Genomic DNA, 22910 nt, shown 5'->3' on the forward strand with positions numbered 1-22910 from the left:
CCTCAATTACGTTAAATATCTCACGTGTCAAGGAAATAATCGAATTCGAATGGTGACTAACTATGTTCTATCATACCATATTCTTCATCAACTCTCTTCGTTTACACGTAAATTGACTAGGTATAACAGGTGCACGAAAAGAGATATCAAGTATACAATTCAAGATCATCTCAAATCTGAGAAGTATCATCAATGAAAATACATGCATTGATTCCCAAATGAATTCATCATTCATCATTCAAGTCAAAATCTACATTTGTGGTATTCCCTCTGAATCTAAATCTTTCATGTAAGATATTATAAATTCTACTTCCTTGAATTCTAATCCATGAAAATCCTTCCTCAAGTACAATTTCTAATCCATTATTTCCTCCTTCTTCACGATTTGTCAAGTTTAAACCTAAATCCCATCCTCCTCCTCCTGTTGAAGATGTTGATTCTTCCCTTGTGTGAGAATATGGATTTCGAGTAGTCAAAGGTGATATTGTAGTATTTGCTGAAGTCAATCTAGTATGTTTTTGATGTTCTACAACTTCGTGTCTTAATACGTCTTTCACAGTGACTAACCCCACCAATTTTCCTTGATCCGATACGAGAATTACCCTCGGTCTATATGACAACGAAAAAGAAAGTATCAGTCAAATGTTGTATCAGACTCTGTGGAATCGAGATCGAGCTTACCCCATACGTCTGAACAATTGCAAGACAATTTCCAAAGGCATCTTGGGAGAGACTGTCAACGGAATCTACTCCATTATTCATTAGTCACCCGGAGATACTGCGAATTTCAGAAAAACACTCACCTCATCCACATATTCGCCAAAGTCAACCTCTTCCGCCTCCATTCCACTTTCCCTCCTTACAAAACCTCCTGCACCTACCGAAGGTGTCCTGAATATACTTCCCGTTCGACCTGGAACCACGCTTTCCGGTCGTTGGAGGCGTTCAGCTTCCAAATCCTTATCAGGCGGTAATGTCAATGGTGGGGTATGCTGGAAGGTGCAGATCGCATCTGGGGCTAAATTACGCGTACGACGAGCTTTGTCTAATATACACCCTTTCAGTCACCTACACCATGATAAGTCAGTGGTTTTAACTCACCTAAAGCATATCGAAGCTCATTCTTCCGTACAAAGCCAACAATGGTTCTGTCTGTATCGCTTTTGACAACGGGAAATCCCTGATAGCTCGTACTCTGCACCATCTCGGCTGGATATAGCAATCAGGTCAATCCTTTGCTCGCTCACTTCATATTTACCGGGTACCTTACTCACCAATCTGCTGAAGAGGTACACCAGTCGCAGACATGGTTATGATGTCTTTCTTCATCATATTGGCAACTGAAATTGTGATATCCGAGCGTCAGAGACATTACTTAGGCAGCGGTCCAGTACTAGAATCCTTGACTCACTTGGCTCAATGAAGGCTTTGTCCATTGTATCTTCCTTATCCTCCTTTTCCAAGAAAGGATACCCGTTGAAGCGAATCATTTGATCGGAAATCCCCCCTCCACCGAATTGGTCGCTGACAGCCTTGGTCACGAGAAGGGTTATCTGCAGGGAAACGCCTGGTCAGCTGGATTCGATATTCCGACTTTTTGAGCTGGCTCACCATCGTAGGAAGTATATATGTCAAAGCTCCTGTAAGTTCGAACATTATCACAACAACCGTTACCGTTATCCGAGTGATACCACTATAGAAGACCCTCAGCTAAATTGAGGAATCTCAAGGAAGGATTCATGTAGCTTACCCTAGAGCTGCAGCTGCACCCAAGAAGGCGTATGTTCCAGGCGTAATACAAGGTGCATCAGGGGCACAAGCCGCGAACCAGGGAGCTTGAGGATAAGAGCTGTAATTGATAGCGTTAGCTTACTACCGGACTTTCCTTCACCCAACTTACGTGTGCATAGCTTTGACCAAGATACCGATCATCCTTCCGAATGTAGCTCCTACAGCCATAGAAGGGACAAAGATACCAGCTGGGACTTTACAACCATAGGAGACAACTACCAGGGCGGTTCTGACCACTGTAGCGATAAGTAATGAATTGACCATTCTCCACTGTGATGAAGTCCTGTTGTTTGCATCGGTCTCAGTCGCTGCTTTGCCGTACGTACAAAAAGTGTTACGAGACTCACTGGCACAACCCTTCATGATCACCTCCGCCCTCGCATTCTCTAAAGAGTAAGGAAAGACTCTCGGTCATGTCTTCTCTAAGGAATCGATTCATATAGCCAACAAAAGCAGTGATAATCGCTAACGTGACAGCTTCGGATATTCCGTGGTTGGCTAAATGTTTTCGTCGGAAGGCTGCAACCTGCAGATTGAATTTGATTACGAAAGCCCCATACAGTCCCTATACATCAATGTCAACTTGTGATCTCAATGAGGGTTGACAAGTATCATGACGTACACCGAAGATGCCTATGAGAATGTAAGCCGGAATCTCAAAGTAGTGCCAATCTCGGTCATATGACACTTGAAAGAGTACGATTTTCCCGGTTCGGAAGGGGTCTACGGACTGAAATACATCTTAATTAGAGGTAATCAGGTCGAGGACATTCAGGACTTACGGCCAATGTAAAGGTCGCGACCAGAGCGCAGACAAAACTCCTCCACATGGTTCTGTTAGAGAAAGTTTGGTTCATTTCCTGTAGACATATTTTAGCATATTGTGTTGATTAGCTAAACGAAGCATTCTCACCTCTATCGAGAACAACACACCACCGATGGGAGAGCCGAAAGCTACAGCTACTCCAGCTGCACTTGAAGCAGTAACGATTTCTCGCATCTTGACTGATGAAGTGAGGGGTTAATTGTAACGCGTATACTTGCTGTATCAGCAGTATGGATAGGCAGGACTTACGATGGCTCCTGTCATACCGGCTAAACATCCTAGCTACTGAGTTCCCTATACTACAAGCTACATGAACTGAAGGTCCTTCTTTTCCAACCGATAATCCAGAAGCAATGGCAAGTGGCTATCGGCACATTGATCAACTCGTTGAATTACTTCACATAAAATATATAGGTAGCTTACCAGAGTCAAGCCTTTGATTAAAAACGTTTCCACACTCAAGAATCCCTTGATTATGAATCCACCCAATATACATTTGATTTCCGATATACCTGATCCAGCAGCATAGGGAGCGAAGTTTTTGACCAAGAAAGCAGCAGAGAATGCAAAGGCCGCCTATTTCATTTATAATGCGGGTATAAGTTTTGATTGTCCCATGATTGATACCCTCTCCGATATCACTTACGGCCCATATTATATATGCTATCCAACCTAGAGGCCATATCCCGCCCCATTGCCTCCATTCGGCACAACTCTCGAATTCTTCGGTTATTTCCAAACAGCAATATTTCTGAGTTAACCACCATCCTGTCGTACAATAACCTAGTTTCATATCCGATAGCCAAGCTGTGATTATCGATATCATCCCTGCCGATATTCCAATGATCACACCTGACAGAATCGCACTTATTAACGGCTAAGTCTTGCGGAGCGAATGGAAAAGCAGACGCACCGACTAAAGAAATGACGACCCAGCTTTCTCCTTCTTCCAAAGCTCGCCGTATCAGTCTCCATACATAGCCGAAAGCACCATCTATACGGTCTAATCTAGCTATAAAAGGATTTGTCGGGCCTTTGGATTGTACAGTACGCTCCAATAAGGAGTCTTGGATCCAATCTATGTCGAACAACATCAGTCCTTGACATTGACATAGCTTCTTCAATGGAAAGCTGGCATACCGACTGTGCTGAAGTCCTCATACCGCCTGATCGCAATGTCAGCTCTGAATGCCGGTGGCGGACTCAACTCGATGGATATCGCAGACCAACCTCATAAGATCCTCTCTTTCGGCTTCCTCTGCCCTCAGCTCAGTGTCACTTTGCCGCCTATTATGTCTAATTTCAGCAGCAAGTAGCTCATGTTCCTCGAATACGTCTTGTCCGGCCGAATTGGGCGGGTATGACATTTCGTGTTTCGGGTGATTTAACAGTCACTAGCCATGCTCGAGTCACTCTCCTCTAGCAGATGCGTGTCTGTGTTTAGTATGATGAGAAAAATCTGTACCAATTTGGAAGGGACGGGAACTATGACCTTTGCTATAATTGGATCTGAACAGCTTAACTATGGACAATAGCCGCAACAACAATCCAAACCTTCGGAAACAAAACGCGTAGTCCGCCACGTGTCAGCCACAGAGAGATAAACCCAAAAGAATAATAGGGCATTTATTTCGATTTTCTCCCAAAGCACTTCACAATTGGCATCTCGTCACTCAACACAGTTAAACACACCCTATTCCTCATCCTTCCAAATCTCTTTCTTTCCCAGACATATATATACTTTCAATTATAGCGACCCGTTCATATATATGTGTGTTTCAGGTGTCTAATGAGTTTACGCTACAAGTGTGACGATCTATCGAGCTGGCTTTAATCGTTCTAGCTTCGATTCATTGTTGAGACCGTTTCTCGACCAGAGTTTGTCGTAGGAGGGAGAGATCAGGTGCAAGTGAAGAAGATATATAATCATTTGTAGCAGTATAACAATACATGATATCTTCGTCCAGATGGATAACTCGCCGTGGAATATCTTGAATCAATATTGGTGCGCATCATCTCATATACCAAATATCTCACATTTCCCTATCTGTTGCATTGATGAATGGAGACTGACGTAATATTTCGAATATAGCCAAGATCCTACTCAACGAGAGTGGGTTGCCGAACAACTTACCATAGCACCTATTCCATTCGGTCAATCACCTGAAGATTGGCTGTTGGCTAGATCAATGGTAGCTGAAGGTATGACAGAGAGTCAAGCTTGGAGTCAAGTGCATACGCTTCGTCAAAACCAAAATCAGAACCCTCAACACAATAGCATCAATCCTATGTTCGCCTCACAGACCTTTCAGAATCAGAATGGATTTCATCAAGGTAGGTACCATTTTCTGACTATTTCTTTTGCCACTCTGCCTTTTTCAACCCGGACAAAGATACAACCAAATGCAAACAAAATAAACAGTCATTTTGACATGAAACAAATCATGCCGTCTGAACAATATAATGAGCATCTTCTCTATGTACATTTGATTGAAAGTTCAACCATCGGCTATTGCTTTTTTCCCTTCTGGCTGCTTTAACAGCGCAAACCCCTCACTCCATTCATTTAGACCAGAATTGAAAGGAAAGTGTGTATCGAGTGTTAAAGGCAGAAGACGACGAGGTTTAGTGTGTATGTGTGGGACACACGCGGTGGTACGGCGTTGAACCTGATTGGTCGCCACGCAAATGAGCTCAATACCATGCGACACCTGGGTAATCAGGTCACGTGACTCGTTACCCAATCTTATCTTGACATATAGCCGGTGATCCGTTTGGAAATGACCGAAAAGATATAAGGTATAATGCTGATACTCATGATTTGCAGATCCAGTATTGCCAAATTTGAATGTGACAAATAGCATTCAACCAGCCTACGGTTTCGTCTCACTGCAAGATGTCGCTCCTCGTCCACAGCAAGCTTCTCAACGTTACCAAGAACCGAGAAATCCCAGTACGGTTCCCGTATTCAACCCTAGCCAACCTCAAATTCCTACTCAGGTTCTGCCTTCTTACGCTCAAAACTTATCGTAAGTCATCTAGAATTGTTGGTCCAGACATGTGAAAATGTTAACGCTTGCTGTTTTAGTCCAGAGCAATTGCGACAATTGTATTTACAACACCAAAATTTACTCCGAGCTAGTGCTCAAGCGAATGCTGTAGCCGGTCCGTCAATATCAACTCATCTTGTACAGCCAAGTCGCCAACTCCAAGTCCAAAATGCGACCTACCGACCTCCACCAATTGACTTGACTCTTTCAGATAGTCCACCTCGAGATCAAAGTGTTCTTTCGCCCAACTTGAACCAATCGAGCAGAACGCAATCGCCAATTCAGCTGATACCGCCCGGATCAAGGCGAACACCTGATCTTGTACCTCATCGACAACTGAGCGTACAGACTGCTCCTGGTCAAAAACGACCTCTTGTGCCTTTGCCTCAGAATGATAATCCTAATAATCTAGCTAAGAGGGTTAAGTCTAATTCCTCTTCGATCGATCCTCCTGTTCAATCGAATGGTATTCAGCTCTTATCTGATTCAGGTTCAACAGCCAAACCCGCAGAGAAAACTGAACCAACTATGAAAGATGTTCGAGAATTTTTGACTTCCAATTATTTCAGAACAGGCAAACCCATGGAACTGTTCAAATTTCTACGTAAAAGAGAAAAGAAAGGCGAAATACTTCCGCCTCAATTTACACCTAATCCTAAACAAGTATTTGAAATAGTTTCCGCAATAAGAGATCATGCTCCAGATTCATATCTCAAGAAAATGGCTGAAGATGATAGATATTGCGACGTTTGGGGTGTATGGTTATTTAAAGCTTTCAAAGAGATTGAAAAATGGGAATCTACAATTGTGCCCATCTTCCAGGTAAATTTCGATTCTTTTCATTCATTTTGTAGATATCGACAGCCTACCTATGATGCATACATTGATTGGCATAATACTGATTGATCGAAACAAATGCTGCAATAGGTTTTGGCTAAAACAGATATGCCATTTGATAATTACGAAGACGCAAGGCTCAGGACTCGATCGAGAAAAGTTGCCGATCTCGCTATGACTAAAGGTGAGTCCGCCGAATTCAAGCTGTGTGCTTCGATTTAAGCTAATGATACCTTATGTCAGGCCTTGATAGCAGAAATGATATTCAGCTTGCTTATCAAAAGTACGAAGTCTGGGTCAAGAATCATATTTTACCGAAAGCGAAGAAAGAAGCTTCAGACGACGAAAAGGATGATTCAAGTGAGTCGCTATATACTTCGTTGAGCAATAACATCTAGACTTACAGTGACATCTTTTGCATTCTTAGACAACAAGAAAAGGAAAATCGATGACCTTACCAACGACAAATCTGGAACATCGAACTTAAAACTTGGTACATCGAAATTACCTGCTACTGCTCCAATGGTTAATGGTACCAAACCACTCGTCAAACCCGCTGCCGCTTCCATAGCCAGCTCGTCCAAGGTTTCAACAGGGAAAAGTGCAGCAGACATGTCATTTTTCGGTTCAACCCCTTCTTCATCTTCTTCGACCGCAACAAAAGTCATAGGTAAATTACCAGAGTTTAAGAAAAAGCCAACACCAACAACCAATGCTCCTTCTCAATCAGCATCTTCGTCTGCTTCAAGTTTATTAATAAGAACAATGCAAGGTCTCAAAGCTGTCCCTAACCCTCAAGTGCCAATTTCACAATCAAGTACGGCTGGTCAGTCTCCTGTAGCTGAAGTCAAAAAAGAAGAAGTCAAACCTAGATATAACTCCAAAGGCAAACTTATCCGAAATGTCCGATTTAAAGATGATGTAAAATCCGAAGAAGGCGGTGGAGCTTTAGAACAAGTCAAGGAGTTTACTCAAGAAGCTAAAGAATTTGAGAGATTTGAATGGGAACCTACAGTATGTGGTCTTATCGATGTTGCGAAACCATAAGGCATACAACTGATAATCTCTTCTCGCCTTGCAGGAGGAAGAAGAAGATGAAGTTAGAGGTCATTCTGCACACGATTTAGATATGGCTGAAGGTGCTGCATTAGCTTCTGCAAGAGGTCATGCTATGATTGACTGGTATGATCCTACTCGTAAGTCTCATTGCCATAAAAGTCTTGTTAGATTCCTGACTGATGACATTATGAACAGCATATACCGAGAGTAGTCACGAAGTGAATACACCTGAAGTTCAACATCAGACTATTAGAGAGAATGGATCTTTGGCTTTGTATTATCCTCCTGGACTCCCTATTCCCGATCCTACAGAAAATGACGTAGTTATCATCGAAGGAGATATATCAATTAGAAAGATGGATCCTGTAAATGCAGGTCAAGATATATTAGAATATCAATCAGGAGGTCAATATCGAGCTCCACCTACTCAAAATTCAGGAAATATAATTCCACCAATTCAACAAGGATCAATTGGTAATTTATTAAATAGTTTAAAAGGAATACCTCTTCCAGTTCATCAACAACAACAACAAAATACATATGAATCATATGGATATAATCAACCTCCTCCTCCTCCTCCTTTAACGAATCAAACTTATCAAAATGGATGGACAGGAACATATGAAACAAATCATGATGAAAGACAATGGGGAAATAATGGAATTCCACAAAATAATTATCAAAGAAATTATGATAATTATAATATTCAAAGAGAAACAAGGCCTATTGATAGAGATCCAAATGTTCCTATTTGTAGATTTTGGCCAAGAGGAGAGTAAGTTCCTTTTTCTTCTTTTTTTTTTCCTAAATTTGTTGCGGTGGTGTTTTCCATACTGAGAGAAATATGATTTAGTTGTAAACGTGGAGATCGATGTAGACAACGACATATTTAACGAATTAACGATTACTTTTTCGCATCATACATTATTAGATTTGTGTACATTTCAATGAATTGCATTAAACTCGCTCCAAGAATCAAGACCCATGTGTATTCAAACAAATTCCACGGCATAACAGACGGCATAGCAGTTTCATCAAGAAGAGAGTCGCAAAATCATAGACTGAATGAGTATTCGGTTTAATTGTATCATTAATGATCCGACCGATCGATCAATCAATCAATGCATTAATTTTACATTTCATGCCAATTGTACCTGTAACGCGTTGCACATTTGACTCCGAACGTATCGACACTAATCTGTCAGAAATGGATTAATGACCAGAATGTGTAGGTAGCAAATGCAGAAATGCTTCAGTAAAGATTTACATGTAACGTTTATTTGCATGTTTAAAAATCCACTACAAATGCTATGAAAGTCTACATACGATATGCTATATGCAGATCAAAATGGAATATATGAATAAATCAAGAGAGACACGGTACAAAAAGATCATTATAATAATTCATATCCTTCTTCTTTAGCTTCATCTTTCTCATCTTCAACTTTAGCTGATTTATCAGACTTTCTATCCTCTTCAACTACTTTTTCCTTTTTTTCTTCTTCGACTTTTTCTTCCTTCTGCTCTTGTTGAGCCTCTTCAGGAGGAAAAGTGACTGAGATTGTATATCCCTCAGGCTCATCTTGAACATTCTCAACATTTTTTACAGTTTCATTGATAGGTTGAGCTTCAATTTCATCTGCCTTAGCTACATCAGCGTATGATTTATGTTGTTCTTCTTCCTCTTTTTTGGCATTTTCAACATGTTCAACTTCTACTTTTTGTTCAAGATTTTCAGATTCGTGATCACCGTTAACAGATGTGGTTTCACTTCCTGACCAAGATCTCTCTTCATCTTCTTCAGGTTCAGATTCTACACCATTTTCTCTTTTTTCTTTAACCTCTTTCCAAAGTTCATCTCTTTGATTTTCAAGTTTTTCAATTTCTTGTTCGACAAGTCTGACTAAGTCTTTTCTTCTTTGTCTAATTGATTTATCACCATTACTAGTAATCCCATCAGCTTTGAGGAGTAGTTGCAAATAGGCATTGGCTTGAGTATGATAAGTTGAATTGGTTTTGTTGAATAATAAAGGTGGAGCTGAAGAACCTTCAGAATGAGCAAAAGCGAGTTTAGATGGGAAAGTGAAGTTTGATTTGAGTGAAGAAAGTTGAGATTCAATTGAATCGAGAGCAGCGACGGATGCGGAACAGTCGGTAGTCTCGTTTGATTGAGAGATAGAAGGTGTAGAAGTTGGGACGGCTGGAGCAGGAGTAGGAATTTCCGAAGATTTAGGTACTTCTTTCCTTTCGCCCTCTGCTCTACCTTTTCCTTTATCCTTCTTTTCACAAGATCTAGCACATCCTCTTCCTCGAGCTTGTTGACCCTTCTTCTTCCATTCATCGGTTAAAGCATGTTCAAAATTACCAAGTAAATCTCGTAAGAATGGGTTGACATCGGCGAATTCGCCGAGAAGTGATGTGAATGGCGGAACTTCTTTCTGAGATTCAGGTTTGGAAGTGGAAGTGGACGATTCTGCCGGTTGGGATGATGAGGATTCGGCAGGAGCAGCTTTAGGGATTTCCTGCTTGGTTTCAGTGGTTACAGCAGGAGCTTGAGCGGATTCTTCATTCTTTTCGTCTTCTTTGCTCTCAGAGTCAGGTTCAAAGACTAAGCCGAATTGACCGAGAAGTTCGTTCAGTCCTTCGGGAATACCGTGACCCTTTGCCTTTACAACCGATGAAGAATCAGATCCAGAGAGAGGGTCGACTCGAAGTCCAAGGAATTGGGAAAGAAGATTGTTTATATCTTCAGGGAAGTCCTTCTCCTTCTTTTCAGCAGGAGGGGCAGGAGCAGGAGTAGCTGATGTGGAAGGAGCGGCTTCCTCGACCTCGACTCTAGGTTTCTCCGCTACCGTTTCGGTGGGAGCGGTTTTGGTTTGAGAAGTTGTTTCGCCGTTAGAAGCAGGAACAGGAGCAGGAGCAGCAGCTTCATCGTTTTGCGTATCAGGTACGAGTTGGAACCCAAATAAGGAACCAAACAAATTGTTTAGATCTTGAAGTTCATGTCTGGGTGTAGAAGCTGTAGGTGCAGGGACAGGGACAGATCTATCACATCCGCAAGAATCAGTATGAGTTTTGTCTTGCTCGATATGAAGAGGTGTATGACAATAGCAAGATGTGCGAGGACATTCAGAAGTTTTAACTAACCTTCTTTGACATCTAGCTTGACATCTTCTTCCAGCTTCGTTTATTTCAGCTTGTCGTCTAGTTTCAAGAACAGCCTGTCTTTGAGCTTGAGCTTGAGCTTGAGCTTGTGCTTGAGCGATTAATTGAGCTTGAAGATATTCATTTCTTCTCCTTTCAACTGCATCAAGGTAAGCTTTTCTTCTAGCTTGCTCAACTTGTCTAGCTACAGCAGCTTCTCTTAAAGCTTGCTCTCTTGCTTCTCTAGCTTGAATAGTAGCTAATTCTCTAGCAGCTGCAGCTTGTCTCAATGCTTGTTCCCTTGCTGCAGCGGTAGCAGCAGCGGCAGCTTGTTCTTTTCTTCGTTGAATAGATCTTAAATGAGCTAAAGCAGCTTGTTCTTCTTCGTCAATCGAAAGATCATGAGATTGTTCGTAAGAGTCAAACAATGGTGTAGGTGGCGAAGATTGATGTAAGTATGAAGCAGGATGATGATATGCTGGTGAAGGTTGAGTGGCAAATCCTCTTCTTTGGGTAGGGTAACCGTGTGTATAAGAGTGATATGAGTGAGGGAACATTGTGAATGATATTAAGTGTTATGGGTTTGTCTAGAGATGAAAATCTATGTGAAGAGTGTTATTTGTTTGATGATATAAGTATGACTTGTGAGTAATATAAGTCAAAAGTTAGATGATATTTATCGATGAGAGAAAAAAAGAATAATTAGTAAACAAATAAAATATCAATACTCTTTATACCTTTTCAAACCTTTGTTGACGCTTTGTAATTGTTCAAACGTTTCATACAAGATGAGTCAGTGTTATTCGGTGACTGACCGAAAAGGATGAGTAATGACAATATAGAAAAGGATGGAAATGACAAGAATGCTCAAGAAAGGTTAAGAAGACGCGAGTGCGTGTCATCGAGTATCCTAGAATCATCCAGTATATTCCAGCATAATTACGTAAACCACATCATTTAATCATCCTTCGTTCCTGGTAGATCTCCGAGCTAAGGAGGGAGTATGACCGAGCTCACCAAAATATATCTAGCATTAACCGATGCTACACTATGCATAGGATGCGATATGATATGTTGTACGATTATGCTAAGTTGAATGATACATTTACTATTCGATGCCTACACTTGTTTGATATCCACTCCCTAGAAGAAATTGTCCATGTTGAATTCCATTCCACCTTGTTGTACATCCTGCTTTAACTCTTTCATCAAATTACCAATCTTCTTAGGAGGACTCTTGATTTCTTCAATTTCCTTGTCTGCCCTATCACTCTCGTTTGTCTCTTCATGTATTGTGTGACCATTTGTGATTACTTCCTCTGGCGTTGAAGCGCCATCCGGTGTATGAGCGTTCGATTCAATAGGAGTTTGAGTTTCCGAAGTAACATTACTACTTTCAGCTAAAACATCAATATCCATGAATAGTGATTCTCTTCTTTTCTCACTGGTGAGCATGAAAGAAGGTCTCCTGTTATGGCCGATATATGATGAAGTCAAATTGTTCAATCCGCTTATTGTTGGTCTTGCGCTTATAGGTGAAGTCGATATGGTTGATAAGCTGACGGATGGTGAGGGTATTGATGAAGGTGTAGCGGGAGCGATACTTTGGGTTCTTGTGATTTGCTTTGTACGTGAAGGGAAGAACGGTCTTTCGAATGACCAGGACCGAAGTAAATCGAGTGCAAGATTATGGCAACCTAATGCAACATTGAACTAGGTTAGCTGATAGATCATACTGTAACTTAATCCCAATATAACGTTCCACTCACCCATTCTGAAGAACACTCTGGCGTTGTGTAAGACAAAATCGTATTCCAACTTGGTTGAAACTTCGTTTGTTCCTTTAGCAGTCTGGAGTGATTTCGATTTCAAATGTTGGAACATAAGTAGTAAGGAAGGATCGTCATTATCTGGATTTCCTACTTCTAGTGGATGATCGGGATCAGAAGCAAAGTCGAGCGCGATGTCATTCATAGGGGACTGAGCCACTCGACCGTCAGCTCTGTGCTTAACCAGACAATAGAATCGGACACAAGAGCTCACAATCAGGATCTTAACCGACAGATCCCTTCTGCCTAATGTCCAGAACGCCCAACTTGCCAGCCACCGATGACCTCCCTTGAATGCTATGGGCAATACAGTGTCTTGTAAAATCCATCTCAGGAGCGGCCCAATCGATTTACCATCTTGTTCTTGATTTTCTACGATACGAGCAAGGGCTACAGCCAGCTGCCAATCATTGAGATGTCGTAAACAGACATTGATGGCGTCTTTGGGTGCCCCACCAAGCATGAAGAATGCAGCAGCATATTCTGAATTGTAGCAGCAGTCAACATTCAACGGCTATCTTTTTCTGAGTAAAAACAACGGAACTCACCATATCTTTGCTTACTCAATAGGGCATAAGCATTCTTCAAAGCAGCAGTTTTCCATCTGTCAAGCTCGAAATCATTCGCCAGGAATTTCAACATTAGTGTTTGTTCTTTATGACTAGGCGCTTGTCTCCATAAACCATGTACAACTTTCTTTTTACCCAAAGCGAAAAAAATAAGTGAACATGATGTTGGATCACGATCTTCATCTTGCATAAATCGATTTCTAGCTATATCTTCTAATTGTGATTTCTATATCAGCATGATCATTAGCTTGACTCTACACATCACAAATGATAGTGACAGATAATGACAAAATGACAAAGACGTACAAATGTTTCACCAGGTTTTAACCACAAGAAGATTCCCATCCTCCTTGCATCTTTCCAGAGCAGTTTCCCATCTTTACACATCTGCTTAGAAGCCGATAAGAGTAATTCATGAGATTCACTATGAGTTGCCCATACAATGTTTCTGAAGGAGAAATGATTATTCCTCTTTTCTTCTTTGTGATCTGCACCTAGCATGTTGTGATTGGGGAAGGTGGACGTGGAAGCTGATATGGGTGTATTTGATATTGAAGATAACCTATCCCAATTCGCAAACATCCTTAATGAATACAAATAACGCATTCCGCATAAATCCAATGATCTTCTTTGCTGTTCAGCCTTGCCATTTCAGAGTCAGCCTGTCGTATCAACAGTTTCGACTAGATAGGCAACTCACCTCTAGAGTCGCTTGAGCGATTGTAGCCAGAAATGATTTCTCGGGAGTTGACAACGGAAAAGCGATATTTCCATTTAACCGATCCACCAGCTCAGATACAGCTCGATCCGTAAATTCGTCATCTTCATCACTAGAAAGTTGCAGTCTTAGCAGGATACCGCAGCGCATATTTTATATAGGGCGTGGACATACTCTTGAGGAGGTTGAAAGGAATCAAATAGACCATCATACTTGTTCGAATTCTGTGCAACCGATCGGTGAGTATTGGACCATGAACTTGACAGCATTTTAGCGAAAGACACTTACAACTTTGACAGCTTTAGCTCTTTTCCTCTTCGAGTAAAACTCCGATGGATCCAATCTAGAGAACCTGATACGTTCCTTCCCATCTTCCTCACACTTTTTGTAGCTTTTCAGTAGATCGAGCAGAATGCCTTTCACAAGATCTGCTTTATCTGGATTGATAGACGCAGACAGGCATAAGTAACATCTCACATGTGGAATAACACAACTGCTTACCCCATAAGAGGCATTGTCCAAGCTGGATAGGATGATAATCAACTAATGGGCCATTTCTATGAGCGATTAATTGAAAGATATCTTCCGGCTCTTCTTCATCCAGTGCGACACTCTTGACTGATCCGGCAGGAGAAGGTGAAGGTGTGTCTCCACCAAGGAATCTACTAAAGAGGTAAATCTGATTACCTGTTCCTACGGCTAAAGCACCACCTGCGAGCCAGATGGAATCGCTAATTGGTACGGGTGTATAACGTTCCATGTCGATGGTTAAAAACGGTGCCCATCCAGGTGTCGTTTCAATGTAAGACATCCGTTGTTCGCATACCAAAACTACCTTGTGAGCAAAACCTACTGCTAAGACTGATTGTAAATCTGAAGTGGTTGTCCAATCCAGATCTAGAATGATATCTCCTTGCCTGCAGCGTGAAGTTGTTAGCATCTTCACTTGACAATTAAACGAACCGATCGCACTTACTCAAAGATGTGAGTTAATTCTAACCCGGTTGAGAATTCGCTGACTTTCGAGTCCCAGATAGTCATTTCGTGTCTTCCATCTTCCAATTCGCATACTTGATCGAAAAAGATCAGCCAACTTCATAAGCGGAGCCTGATATCAGATTGACAACTTACCGAGAACGGTTTTTTTCCTCGAACTACATCTAGCCATTAGAATATTCTGTCTTCCCGTCTTGACCGTCCCTGTTTTGATCCATGCTTCATCTCCTTTCTCAACCTCACGGTTCTCGCAAGCGATATCACCGTACTTGACTTTCTCATCCAGTTGTTGACCAGCTAAATGGCCACCTATTCTAGGTGTCCAGAACTCCAAGTCACCGTCGCTTGAGATAGTCAAAATTAAATCCTGCAATGGGGTATCTGTTGTCCAGTCTATCACAGATTGATGCCATCCCATCGGGTCGACAGGGAGGATCATCTTCGGTATGACTTCTTCATGTAAGTCATCCAAGGGTAATCTGTAATGAGACACAAGTTGAATTTCAGGTTGGGTCTCGAGATCGCCTTCTTTAGGCGTAATTCTTGAAATGACTCTCCATACCCAGGCTTCCCCATTTCGTGTTGCAGCAGTGATTATCGCTCTTTGGGTTCGCCTATTCCCTCCACTGTACCCATCATCGATATCCGATACTGCCAACAACATCTCGACATGATCGTCTTTCTTCGGATTGAAATGCGGCAACATTAATGGTTCTCGAGGCTCGGAAGCGTTCGAATCTAGGTGTTGCAGTGTAATGATAGGATGACCATCGGATGACCTAGTACATAAGACTATGGCTCGACCTTTGGCGAAGAGTGCAGCTTCGCTAGGTACGGTCGGAGCGGTCCAATGCCCCCTGCCTATCAACGTTCGTGGGCCAAGATGCCATTTCGCAGGTTTCAGACTAAGTTGCTGTTTATACCATGTTCCAATTTCCCCATTTTCGCATATTGCGAGGAGGCCTCGACCATTCGGTGTTCGAGCAAATTTTTCAATGGGATTGCTGAGCTGCACTCGACCGGTCTCGGTGAGTGTAGTGGATGCGGATTCTGTAATGATGGCAGCCTGTTTCGAAGAGAGCAATTTGATCAATGATATCCGATGAGATGTGGCCGTAGGGCGCTCCTCTGTAGGGGGTAGTAAGGCATGTAGGGCCGCCGAAGGCCCAGGAATGTACAGCAACTGTGCGCTTGATAATGAGGAAGAGGCTGATAGGATAGGGAGCGTGGAGACTGAAAGCGGTAGCGTTTTTAACAAAGTGGGTGGTTTTCGTTCCATGTTCTACGCACAATCAGTCTCCATTAGGCCTATCTTAGGTACAAAGATACTCACTACGATAGACCGTAATACTATTTCTCCGTTTTCGCTTATCCAAGCTATGATATCGTTCTCTTCCGATTCTAGTCCCTGCAACAGCTTAACAGCGTTCACCGGGACCTCAATCTGCTTCTCCCTGATCCTTGTCAAGTCCCCTTTGACAGCTTCTCTCAGTATCTCAGCATCCCAGACCCACATTGCGCCGAATTGATTTGATTGAGGCTCTTTGCCCTTCCCCGTGTCTAGTTTCGCCGATTTCGAGAAGGCTTTATGGTCAAGGGAAGAGAGAAGCTGAAACCACGATGGATCGTCCAGAACAGGCGAGTAGATTCGGAAGACTGAGTTTGTGGTAATGGTGTATAAGTGAGAGTCAACACTGATCAAAGAGTTTTAGCTGACTGGCTTAAGTGTTCATTGATGAAAGCGACTCACCTTCCAATTGAAGGTTTTCTCCATCCTATCCAGCTTATTTCTCTTGGATGCCTGATTTCCTGTGCCATACCTACAGCTTGATTTTTCCGATCTGTTCCCAGAACGTATGCCGATTTCTGACCCTAGAGACCGAAGTTCAGGCCATGGCTAACGCTTCCAGCAGTGATCGGCAATACTCACTTTTGTATACCAAGCTATATGACCTGATGCGGGCGAGATATGTATATCCGAAGGTGTAGGATATGGCCTGCTGCAGCTTAGCTTGAATTTGTATAGAGGAAACATGGAACTCACCTCGCCCAAAGCCTGTCCCAGACTACCACCTCAGCTTGTGGGTCCATACGCCAGTATTCTATGCCATTCTGGGTACCGAGAACCAAAGTTCCTGCTTGAAACCTCAGTTCATGTTCTACAAGATACGGAGTTAGGTGGACCGCTCACCTGAAATGTAGTCGAGACTGGTTATAGCACTTGAAGCCAGGACTGTCGAATGATTATTCCAGCTTCCAGCTTTCTTCGTCGAGGAATGTTGCCAAAGGACCACATGAGATTCAGACCATGCTACAATCTGTTTGAGAAGTAATTGAGGCTTAGCTACAGACTCATGTAGATCAGCGTTCGACAAGGGGAAGCTCACTATGTTCTCGACTTGACTACAGCAGACGCCTCGCACATTACCTGGAGTGGAAGTAGTCGCACGGTGGTGTAATGAGGCCCAAAAAGGTAATGTATCCGACAAATCTCCTTCAGGAGTCGTAAGGACGACATTTGATCCAGATGGGTAGATCTGAACATACCAAATCAGCTATCTTGACGTTGTTCGTGATGTCAAGCTCAAAAGAAAGGCGTACAATGTAACCCTTTTCATTCAGTACAATTCCGCCTACATTTCTCGTCGAAAGTGCATTCGGTCGTCCAGCCACTGCCTGACGGAGTCGAAGTGGCATCTGGACGTCTGAGAGCGCAATGTGAGATATACTCAGTGTTGGCTGACAGAGATCAGTCAACTTTTGCAAATCGTAGTCTACAAGTATAAAAGACAGGCAATGCAAGAATGATGTTCAATCGCGCTGTTCTTCGTCATCTTTGCATTCAAGGAAAACATCCGGTGTCAATAAGCCGGAAACACCATCAGTACAAAATTATCGTAATATCAGTCTGATTCCGCTAATTGTGAAAACCCTATCCGATTAGCATTACCTGGTAAGGATAACTCAAAACGCGTAATTCTGACGTAACTGGTTTCATCATCAAATGATCAACTAGTTAGAAGATCACTTCAATCCTTTTCAATGTTCAACAAGTTAGCTCCAAAGCACGGATACGCAATTGGTCGGCATCAACCCCATAACACGGCCACACTCGAAGCCAACTTCGGTACGTCAAGGCGGTAATGGCTGAAGCAATCAGGGAGGAGGTGGTCTTTCCACGTCCATCAATAGCCGAGATCCAGTAAGCCAACAATATCCATGAGAAGGTTCTACACATCGGCTTTCGGCTGACCTACCTGTAGATTGACGTGGAAAGGCATCTTCTCGGACCCTCTTATATCCCCGAGTCGACTCAAAGCGACTGCTCTCACGAAGAACGGTCTGGGAGAAGCAGCAGCCGATGGAGGGATAATTCTGCGGTCAGTATACTGGCGAGTAAGTGCTAGCCCTTTATTGTGTCTTCGCCAAGGCCGGGGTCCATGGTGATCATGACTGATCGTTGCTCTGCACATAGCTTTACCACAATCTGCTACCACCGCCATCTTCACCCAATCTGTTCTCCGGATCTGTTTCAATTGCTCGAGAAGCCTACAACTCTCTAAGAAGACGATACCTAATAGCACCAGATGGACGTTGGGCATCCGATTGTACAGGCTCAGAAACACATTTAGCTCCGACCTCATCTTCTTCATCACGATCAGCTCAAGTCAGTGGATCTCATTCGGCTCAAGGTGACGGATGGGATCCATTATCACTAGACAGCTCATCACCTTGGAAGACTTGGTTTGCTTATGTTGATCTAAGATCAACAATTTCGCAAGATGTAGAAAGAACTTTCCCAGATATACCTTACTTTCAACTTGAAAGAGTACGAAAATCTCTCGTTACCTCATTATTTCTGTTTTCAATCCTCAATCCAGATGTAGGATATAGACAAGGTATGCACGAATTGTTAGCTTGTTGTTTCTTAGCTGTTGATCGAGACAGTCTATCGAGTGAGGATAGAATAGAAAATGACATGCAGACGGAGGCTATGTGGGATACTTTAGATAGGAATTTTGTCGAGCATGATTCGTTTCAACTCTTCCAGGCTATCATGAAAGGTGCCAAGGAGTTCTATGAGTGGAGAGCCGAAGAAGGTCCTATTGTAAGCATCTTTTCAAGACTACCACCTAGCTTCATTGCTTTGAAATGCGGACAAAGCGGTGAGCTAATTGATCAGGAGCAGAAGAGTAGGACTCCGAATGCCCCTCCAGCGCCGATAATAACGAGATGTAACAATATACATACCAGCTTGTTAAGGAGGATAGATCCGCAATTATGGGAGAGGCTAGAAACGGAAGGTGTAGAAGCTCAAATCTGGGCAATGTGAGTGATCAGGCAGAGAACGCGGTCGAAATATAATGCTGAATCCATTCCTTACGATCAATTAGACGATGGATTCGGCTCATCTTCACGCGAGAAATTCCCTTTCCGTCAGCTATGCGAATATGGGATGGTATATTCGCTGAGGATCCAGGATTAGGGATAATGGATTTCATTTGTGTTGCGATGCTCCTGCTCATACGGAACGAATGTGAGCGGAAAGCTTGAACACGTCCCGAGTCCTGCTGAATCATCGTTATGCCTAATGCAGTGATAGAAGCCGACTACCCTACTCTCCTCACTCAGCTGTTACATTATCCTTCACCTTCTGGAATATATCCTTTTGAACCGTCTCTGATACTATCACAGGCGCTGTTCCTTCGGGATAACATATCGCCTACAGCCGGCGTGGAAGTGGTATTGCAAAATCAAGATCTCCTGAGCGTGAAAGTGAATCCCTCGGATCGAGTAGCCGAAGATCATCCTGTGCCAAGAAGAGGACGTGGTGGCATATCGTATCGAGGCTCAGCTAGAGGCGGTCGAGGTAGAGCGGGAATGGGTGGATTAGCACAAGGCCTATTCGAGAGAGCTCAAGCTGCGGGTTTGGATAAGGCTTTCATGACTACAGTAGCTGATCTCAGGGTGAGCCACCTGCCTCTACCAATCATGTCATCCTTCGTATCTGATGATCGTAAATCCGTAGAAAAACCTCCCAGACTCCGCCACGGCTTACTCGTATCTACCTAATCTACCCTTCTCGCCCGGGACTCCTTCTAAAGAGAACGGTTCATTTTCGAGTATCCCCTCATCAAGTGCAGCCTTGCCTAGATCATTCTTGACTTCGCCGTCTGCAACCTACTTTCAGCAGCCACAGGCTGTTCCACAAGCTGCTGCGTTACCTCAAGAACAAGCGATCCGTCCTAAGATAGGAGGTCGTCCGTCTGCTGATAGCATAGGCACAGAACAGTCTCTCAAAGATGCGGAACTTGAAATGGCGGAATTGAGGTTAGCTATGGTCGGAATGGGAAAAGCAATGTCAGAATGGTTATTAGCGCTCCAGCCCTCAATCGAACGAGATACAGGGGAATCAGAGAAAGAAAACGCTTGGAAAGGTTTAGAGAGAGTCAAAGATGGTTTGTTGGACGCTGCTGGAAAGGAGACTGACCAGATTGTCAGAGAATGGGGCTGGGGATTGGAGACATCAAGCTCTAGAGCCGGTACTCCTGCGCCTGATCCTGAGCCATATCATCCCGCAGAATCGCTTGTTCTTACCGATAATCATGCTCAAACAAATGATGTCGGACAGAATGAGAAGGGTACTTTGGAATTTGAAGATAATACTACTCCTACTTTGCCTTCTCATTCAATCATGTCTACTCAACCTGCTTTCCCTTCTCCCAGCATCTCCACGACCACTTCCTCTTTCAGACTGAACAACGACGCGTCCTCTTCCGTGTTACCACGCAATCCCACCTCGACAATCCAAAACCCTGATAAATCTAATCTGACTTTATCTTCCGCTCGATCGACACCTTCGGCTGGTTTATTCCGGACTCCAACCGAACCAAACACTGCACCTTTACCTCCTAGACCACTATCAGCCTCGCCTATCAATCAATATACGACGACAGCTGTGAATTCATCTCAACGACAGGATCCATCCGCGAACAAAAGGACAACCGATGGAGACAGAGTTAATGGAGATCCTCTAGCTGGACTAGGGGTCACTAACAGGGATACGAAGGATAGACGATCTGGTGGCGTAGATCCCCTGCTAGGCGTAGGTGTTCGATGAAGTATCCAGTATTGCTGAATCGTATAGTAGAGGTATCTGCACGATCATGTGGTGCATAGCTGAACGGGTGAGACATGTTGTATGCATACTATAAAGATGAATGATGGTTGAAACTATCCGTTTCCGGTATGAAGACAAAATTGAGATTCAGGGTGAATTGAGGCGGCTCGGGAATCGGCATTGGGAGATCTAGGCAAATATAAATTGACCTTGGGGAAATCTGGAATGAAGACTTTTGGAAACCAGGGAAGGTCGGACGTATTCTAAAGAAGGAATCAAGTCATCAAGAGGGTTCTCCACTGGAATCACAGGTCTCTTTTAGCTCGGTTCGACATAGAGTAGATGGAATTTTTGGATCTTTAGCTTGATTCCAGTGAACACGTCGTTCATTAAATCTGAGATTACGATATACTTTTATCGTAAAAATTGAGTTTGTATTACAAAAAGTGAACCGCAAAGTATACCTTTATATCAAGGGTAATTCAGGTATATTGTGTGGAAAACGGGCATCTTTCAAACATCTGATCATTTATTGTATCTCTCGAATTACCTTGTAGAAACGCCACCGCCCGTTCGTGATACCAACTGTATTCAGCATGTTTCTAATGAGTATGATATCATTACACAATCAACATACCTTTTGTAACAACCTGTTCAATACGTTCTTAACATGCCAAGATGTATTTTTTTGATAAACTTCCTTTGGTAAGTAAGAAAATCTATCCGATCTTTTCCGTACATTCTCGATCAAATGTCCGGCCTCGGCGATGATAATTAGATTATCAATTGTGACGGTTGGGTGTTTGTAGCCATCTTGCCAACTCATGTTAGATCAGGCACATAGTGTCCGCTCGATACATGATACCTGCACAACCCTTCTATTGATCGGAAAATACCTCAAAAGCATTGTTCGTTGTCTTTTTAGGGAATCTAAGTTGAGTGACCATTTTTTATCATCAAATCAGCATTACAATGTCGGATTATGCTGAAATCTCATCTCCAAGGGAGTTAACAGGTCAATCCACTTACCGTTAATTGTCCGTTTTCAATTTCACTTGACGCACTTACTTACCCTTGCCGTTTTGTTTAAAGCAAATACTAATTCTAATCATGAAGATCAAATGTCTATTCTGATCTATCTTGACACTTGACGACTGCGCTTCAAGGGATGATCCCTACTTTTGGAAAACCTCACTGTTGATCCTTCACTAGCTTGCCAAGCTTATTCACTAGGAGTAGATTTCATAATCTAAAGAGCTTGATTGAATACCCAACGCCCTCGTATGCTTTCAAGAAAAAAGTAGAAAAACGGAGATAAACAAGGGGGTACCTTTGATTAGCATGTTTGGAAAAAACAAACTGATAAAACAGCCAAATTGTTCATGACTACCATCAGCAATTTTATTTCGCATTAATCAATTACCTTTTACCTTTCCTTTCCTCTCCCAAATGATATTTCAGTTGATTTGTCAGTTGATATCGGATTTATTCCAGCAAAAACATCACATCGAGGAGCTTCTGTCACAGAATTATAAACTGTTCTTATCCCTCATTCACATATAACGAAAAGTGATCGACGTCTACGAATACTCGACACTCTTCGCCTACTATTTGAACGATTTACATAGGTACTAGACGTCCAGGATCTTCTTAAGGTGAGCTATATGTCCTCCGTGTTGTGATATCAAATCTTAGTCGCGAATTGCATTCTCGCGAAATTTCAGATTTGATGGCAAATGTCAATTTGTAGTCATTGCGCCCCAAGCACTCCACTTTTAGCCGAATAAAAAGGGTTTCAACGATCCATTCATTCTACTATATCATCTTTTCATCTTCTCCGCTCCTTCTAGTCGTTCAGCTTGGCGAGTGGTAATCTCTCCACCTATCGATATTACTCCTTATTGTTCCGATTACATTTGCTCTCTTTTGACTTCGATATCTCTAATATATAGCCTCCTTTATGTATCAGT

The 22910-nt window shown here is 42.7% G+C and overlaps 5 protein-coding genes across 5 annotated transcripts; 2 read left to right on the plus strand and 3 right to left on the minus strand.

Moving 5' to 3' along the window:
- Positions 1 to 227: 227 nt before the first annotated feature.
- Positions 228 to 3984, minus strand: I206_100810 (uncharacterized protein; the record flags this gene model as incomplete). The annotated part of the gene is made up of 19 exons (XM_019152297.1): positions 228 to 609; positions 682 to 746; positions 804 to 1045; positions 1102 to 1209; positions 1275 to 1340; positions 1412 to 1553; positions 1612 to 1693; positions 1751 to 1849; positions 1901 to 2074; positions 2139 to 2356; positions 2414 to 2521; positions 2574 to 2651; positions 2705 to 2796; positions 2867 to 2981; positions 3041 to 3193; positions 3264 to 3469; positions 3531 to 3695; positions 3758 to 3783; positions 3848 to 3984. 19 exons carry the CDS (start codon positions 3982 to 3984, stop codon positions 228 to 230), a joined length of 2658 nt encoding a protein of 885 aa, XP_019014435.1.
- A 600-nt stretch (positions 3985 to 4584) lies between these two features.
- On the plus strand, positions 4585 to 8342 carry I206_100811 (uncharacterized protein; the record flags this gene model as incomplete). The annotated part of the gene is made up of 9 exons (XM_019152296.1): positions 4585 to 4622; positions 4710 to 4951; positions 5445 to 5646; positions 5706 to 6489; positions 6595 to 6688; positions 6748 to 6864; positions 6932 to 7518; positions 7586 to 7700; positions 7759 to 8342. 9 exons carry the CDS (start codon positions 4585 to 4587, stop codon positions 8340 to 8342), a joined length of 2763 nt encoding a protein of 920 aa, XP_019014434.1.
- A 615-nt stretch (positions 8343 to 8957) lies between these two features.
- Positions 8958 to 11264, minus strand: I206_100812 (uncharacterized protein; the record flags this gene model as incomplete). Its single annotated transcript, XM_019152295.1, has 1 exon — positions 8958 to 11264. One exon carries the CDS (start codon positions 11262 to 11264, stop codon positions 8958 to 8960), a length of 2307 nt encoding a protein of 768 aa, XP_019014433.1.
- A 586-nt stretch (positions 11265 to 11850) lies between these two features.
- Positions 11851 to 17516, minus strand: I206_100813 (uncharacterized protein; the record flags this gene model as incomplete). The annotated part of the gene is made up of 18 exons (XM_070202280.1): positions 11851 to 12404; positions 12477 to 12687; positions 12751 to 13019; positions 13085 to 13331; positions 13412 to 13747; positions 13806 to 13935; positions 13998 to 14047; positions 14112 to 14260; positions 14325 to 14740; positions 14800 to 14893; positions 14955 to 16101; positions 16153 to 16513; positions 16570 to 16691; positions 16750 to 16816; positions 16864 to 16954; positions 17011 to 17137; positions 17207 to 17356; positions 17421 to 17516. The coding sequence occupies 18 exons, from the start codon at positions 17514 to 17516 to the stop codon at positions 11851 to 11853; spliced, it is 4617 nt and encodes a 1538-aa protein (XP_070058381.1).
- A 446-nt stretch (positions 17517 to 17962) lies between these two features.
- On the plus strand, positions 17963 to 20940 carry I206_100814 (uncharacterized protein; the record flags this gene model as incomplete). Its single annotated transcript, XM_070202281.1, has 7 exons — positions 17963 to 18021; positions 18083 to 18215; positions 18295 to 18927; positions 19009 to 19148; positions 19214 to 19356; positions 19417 to 19787; positions 19849 to 20940. 7 exons carry the CDS (start codon positions 17963 to 17965, stop codon positions 20938 to 20940), a joined length of 2571 nt encoding a protein of 856 aa, XP_070058382.1.
- Between the last annotated feature and the right edge of the window lie 1970 nt (positions 20941 to 22910).

This window comes from Kwoniella pini, chromosome 1, assembly GCF_000512605.2.
Source record: "Kwoniella pini CBS 10737 chromosome 1, complete sequence".
Lineage (NCBI taxonomy): Eukaryota > Fungi > Basidiomycota > Tremellomycetes > Tremellales > Cryptococcaceae > Kwoniella > Kwoniella pini.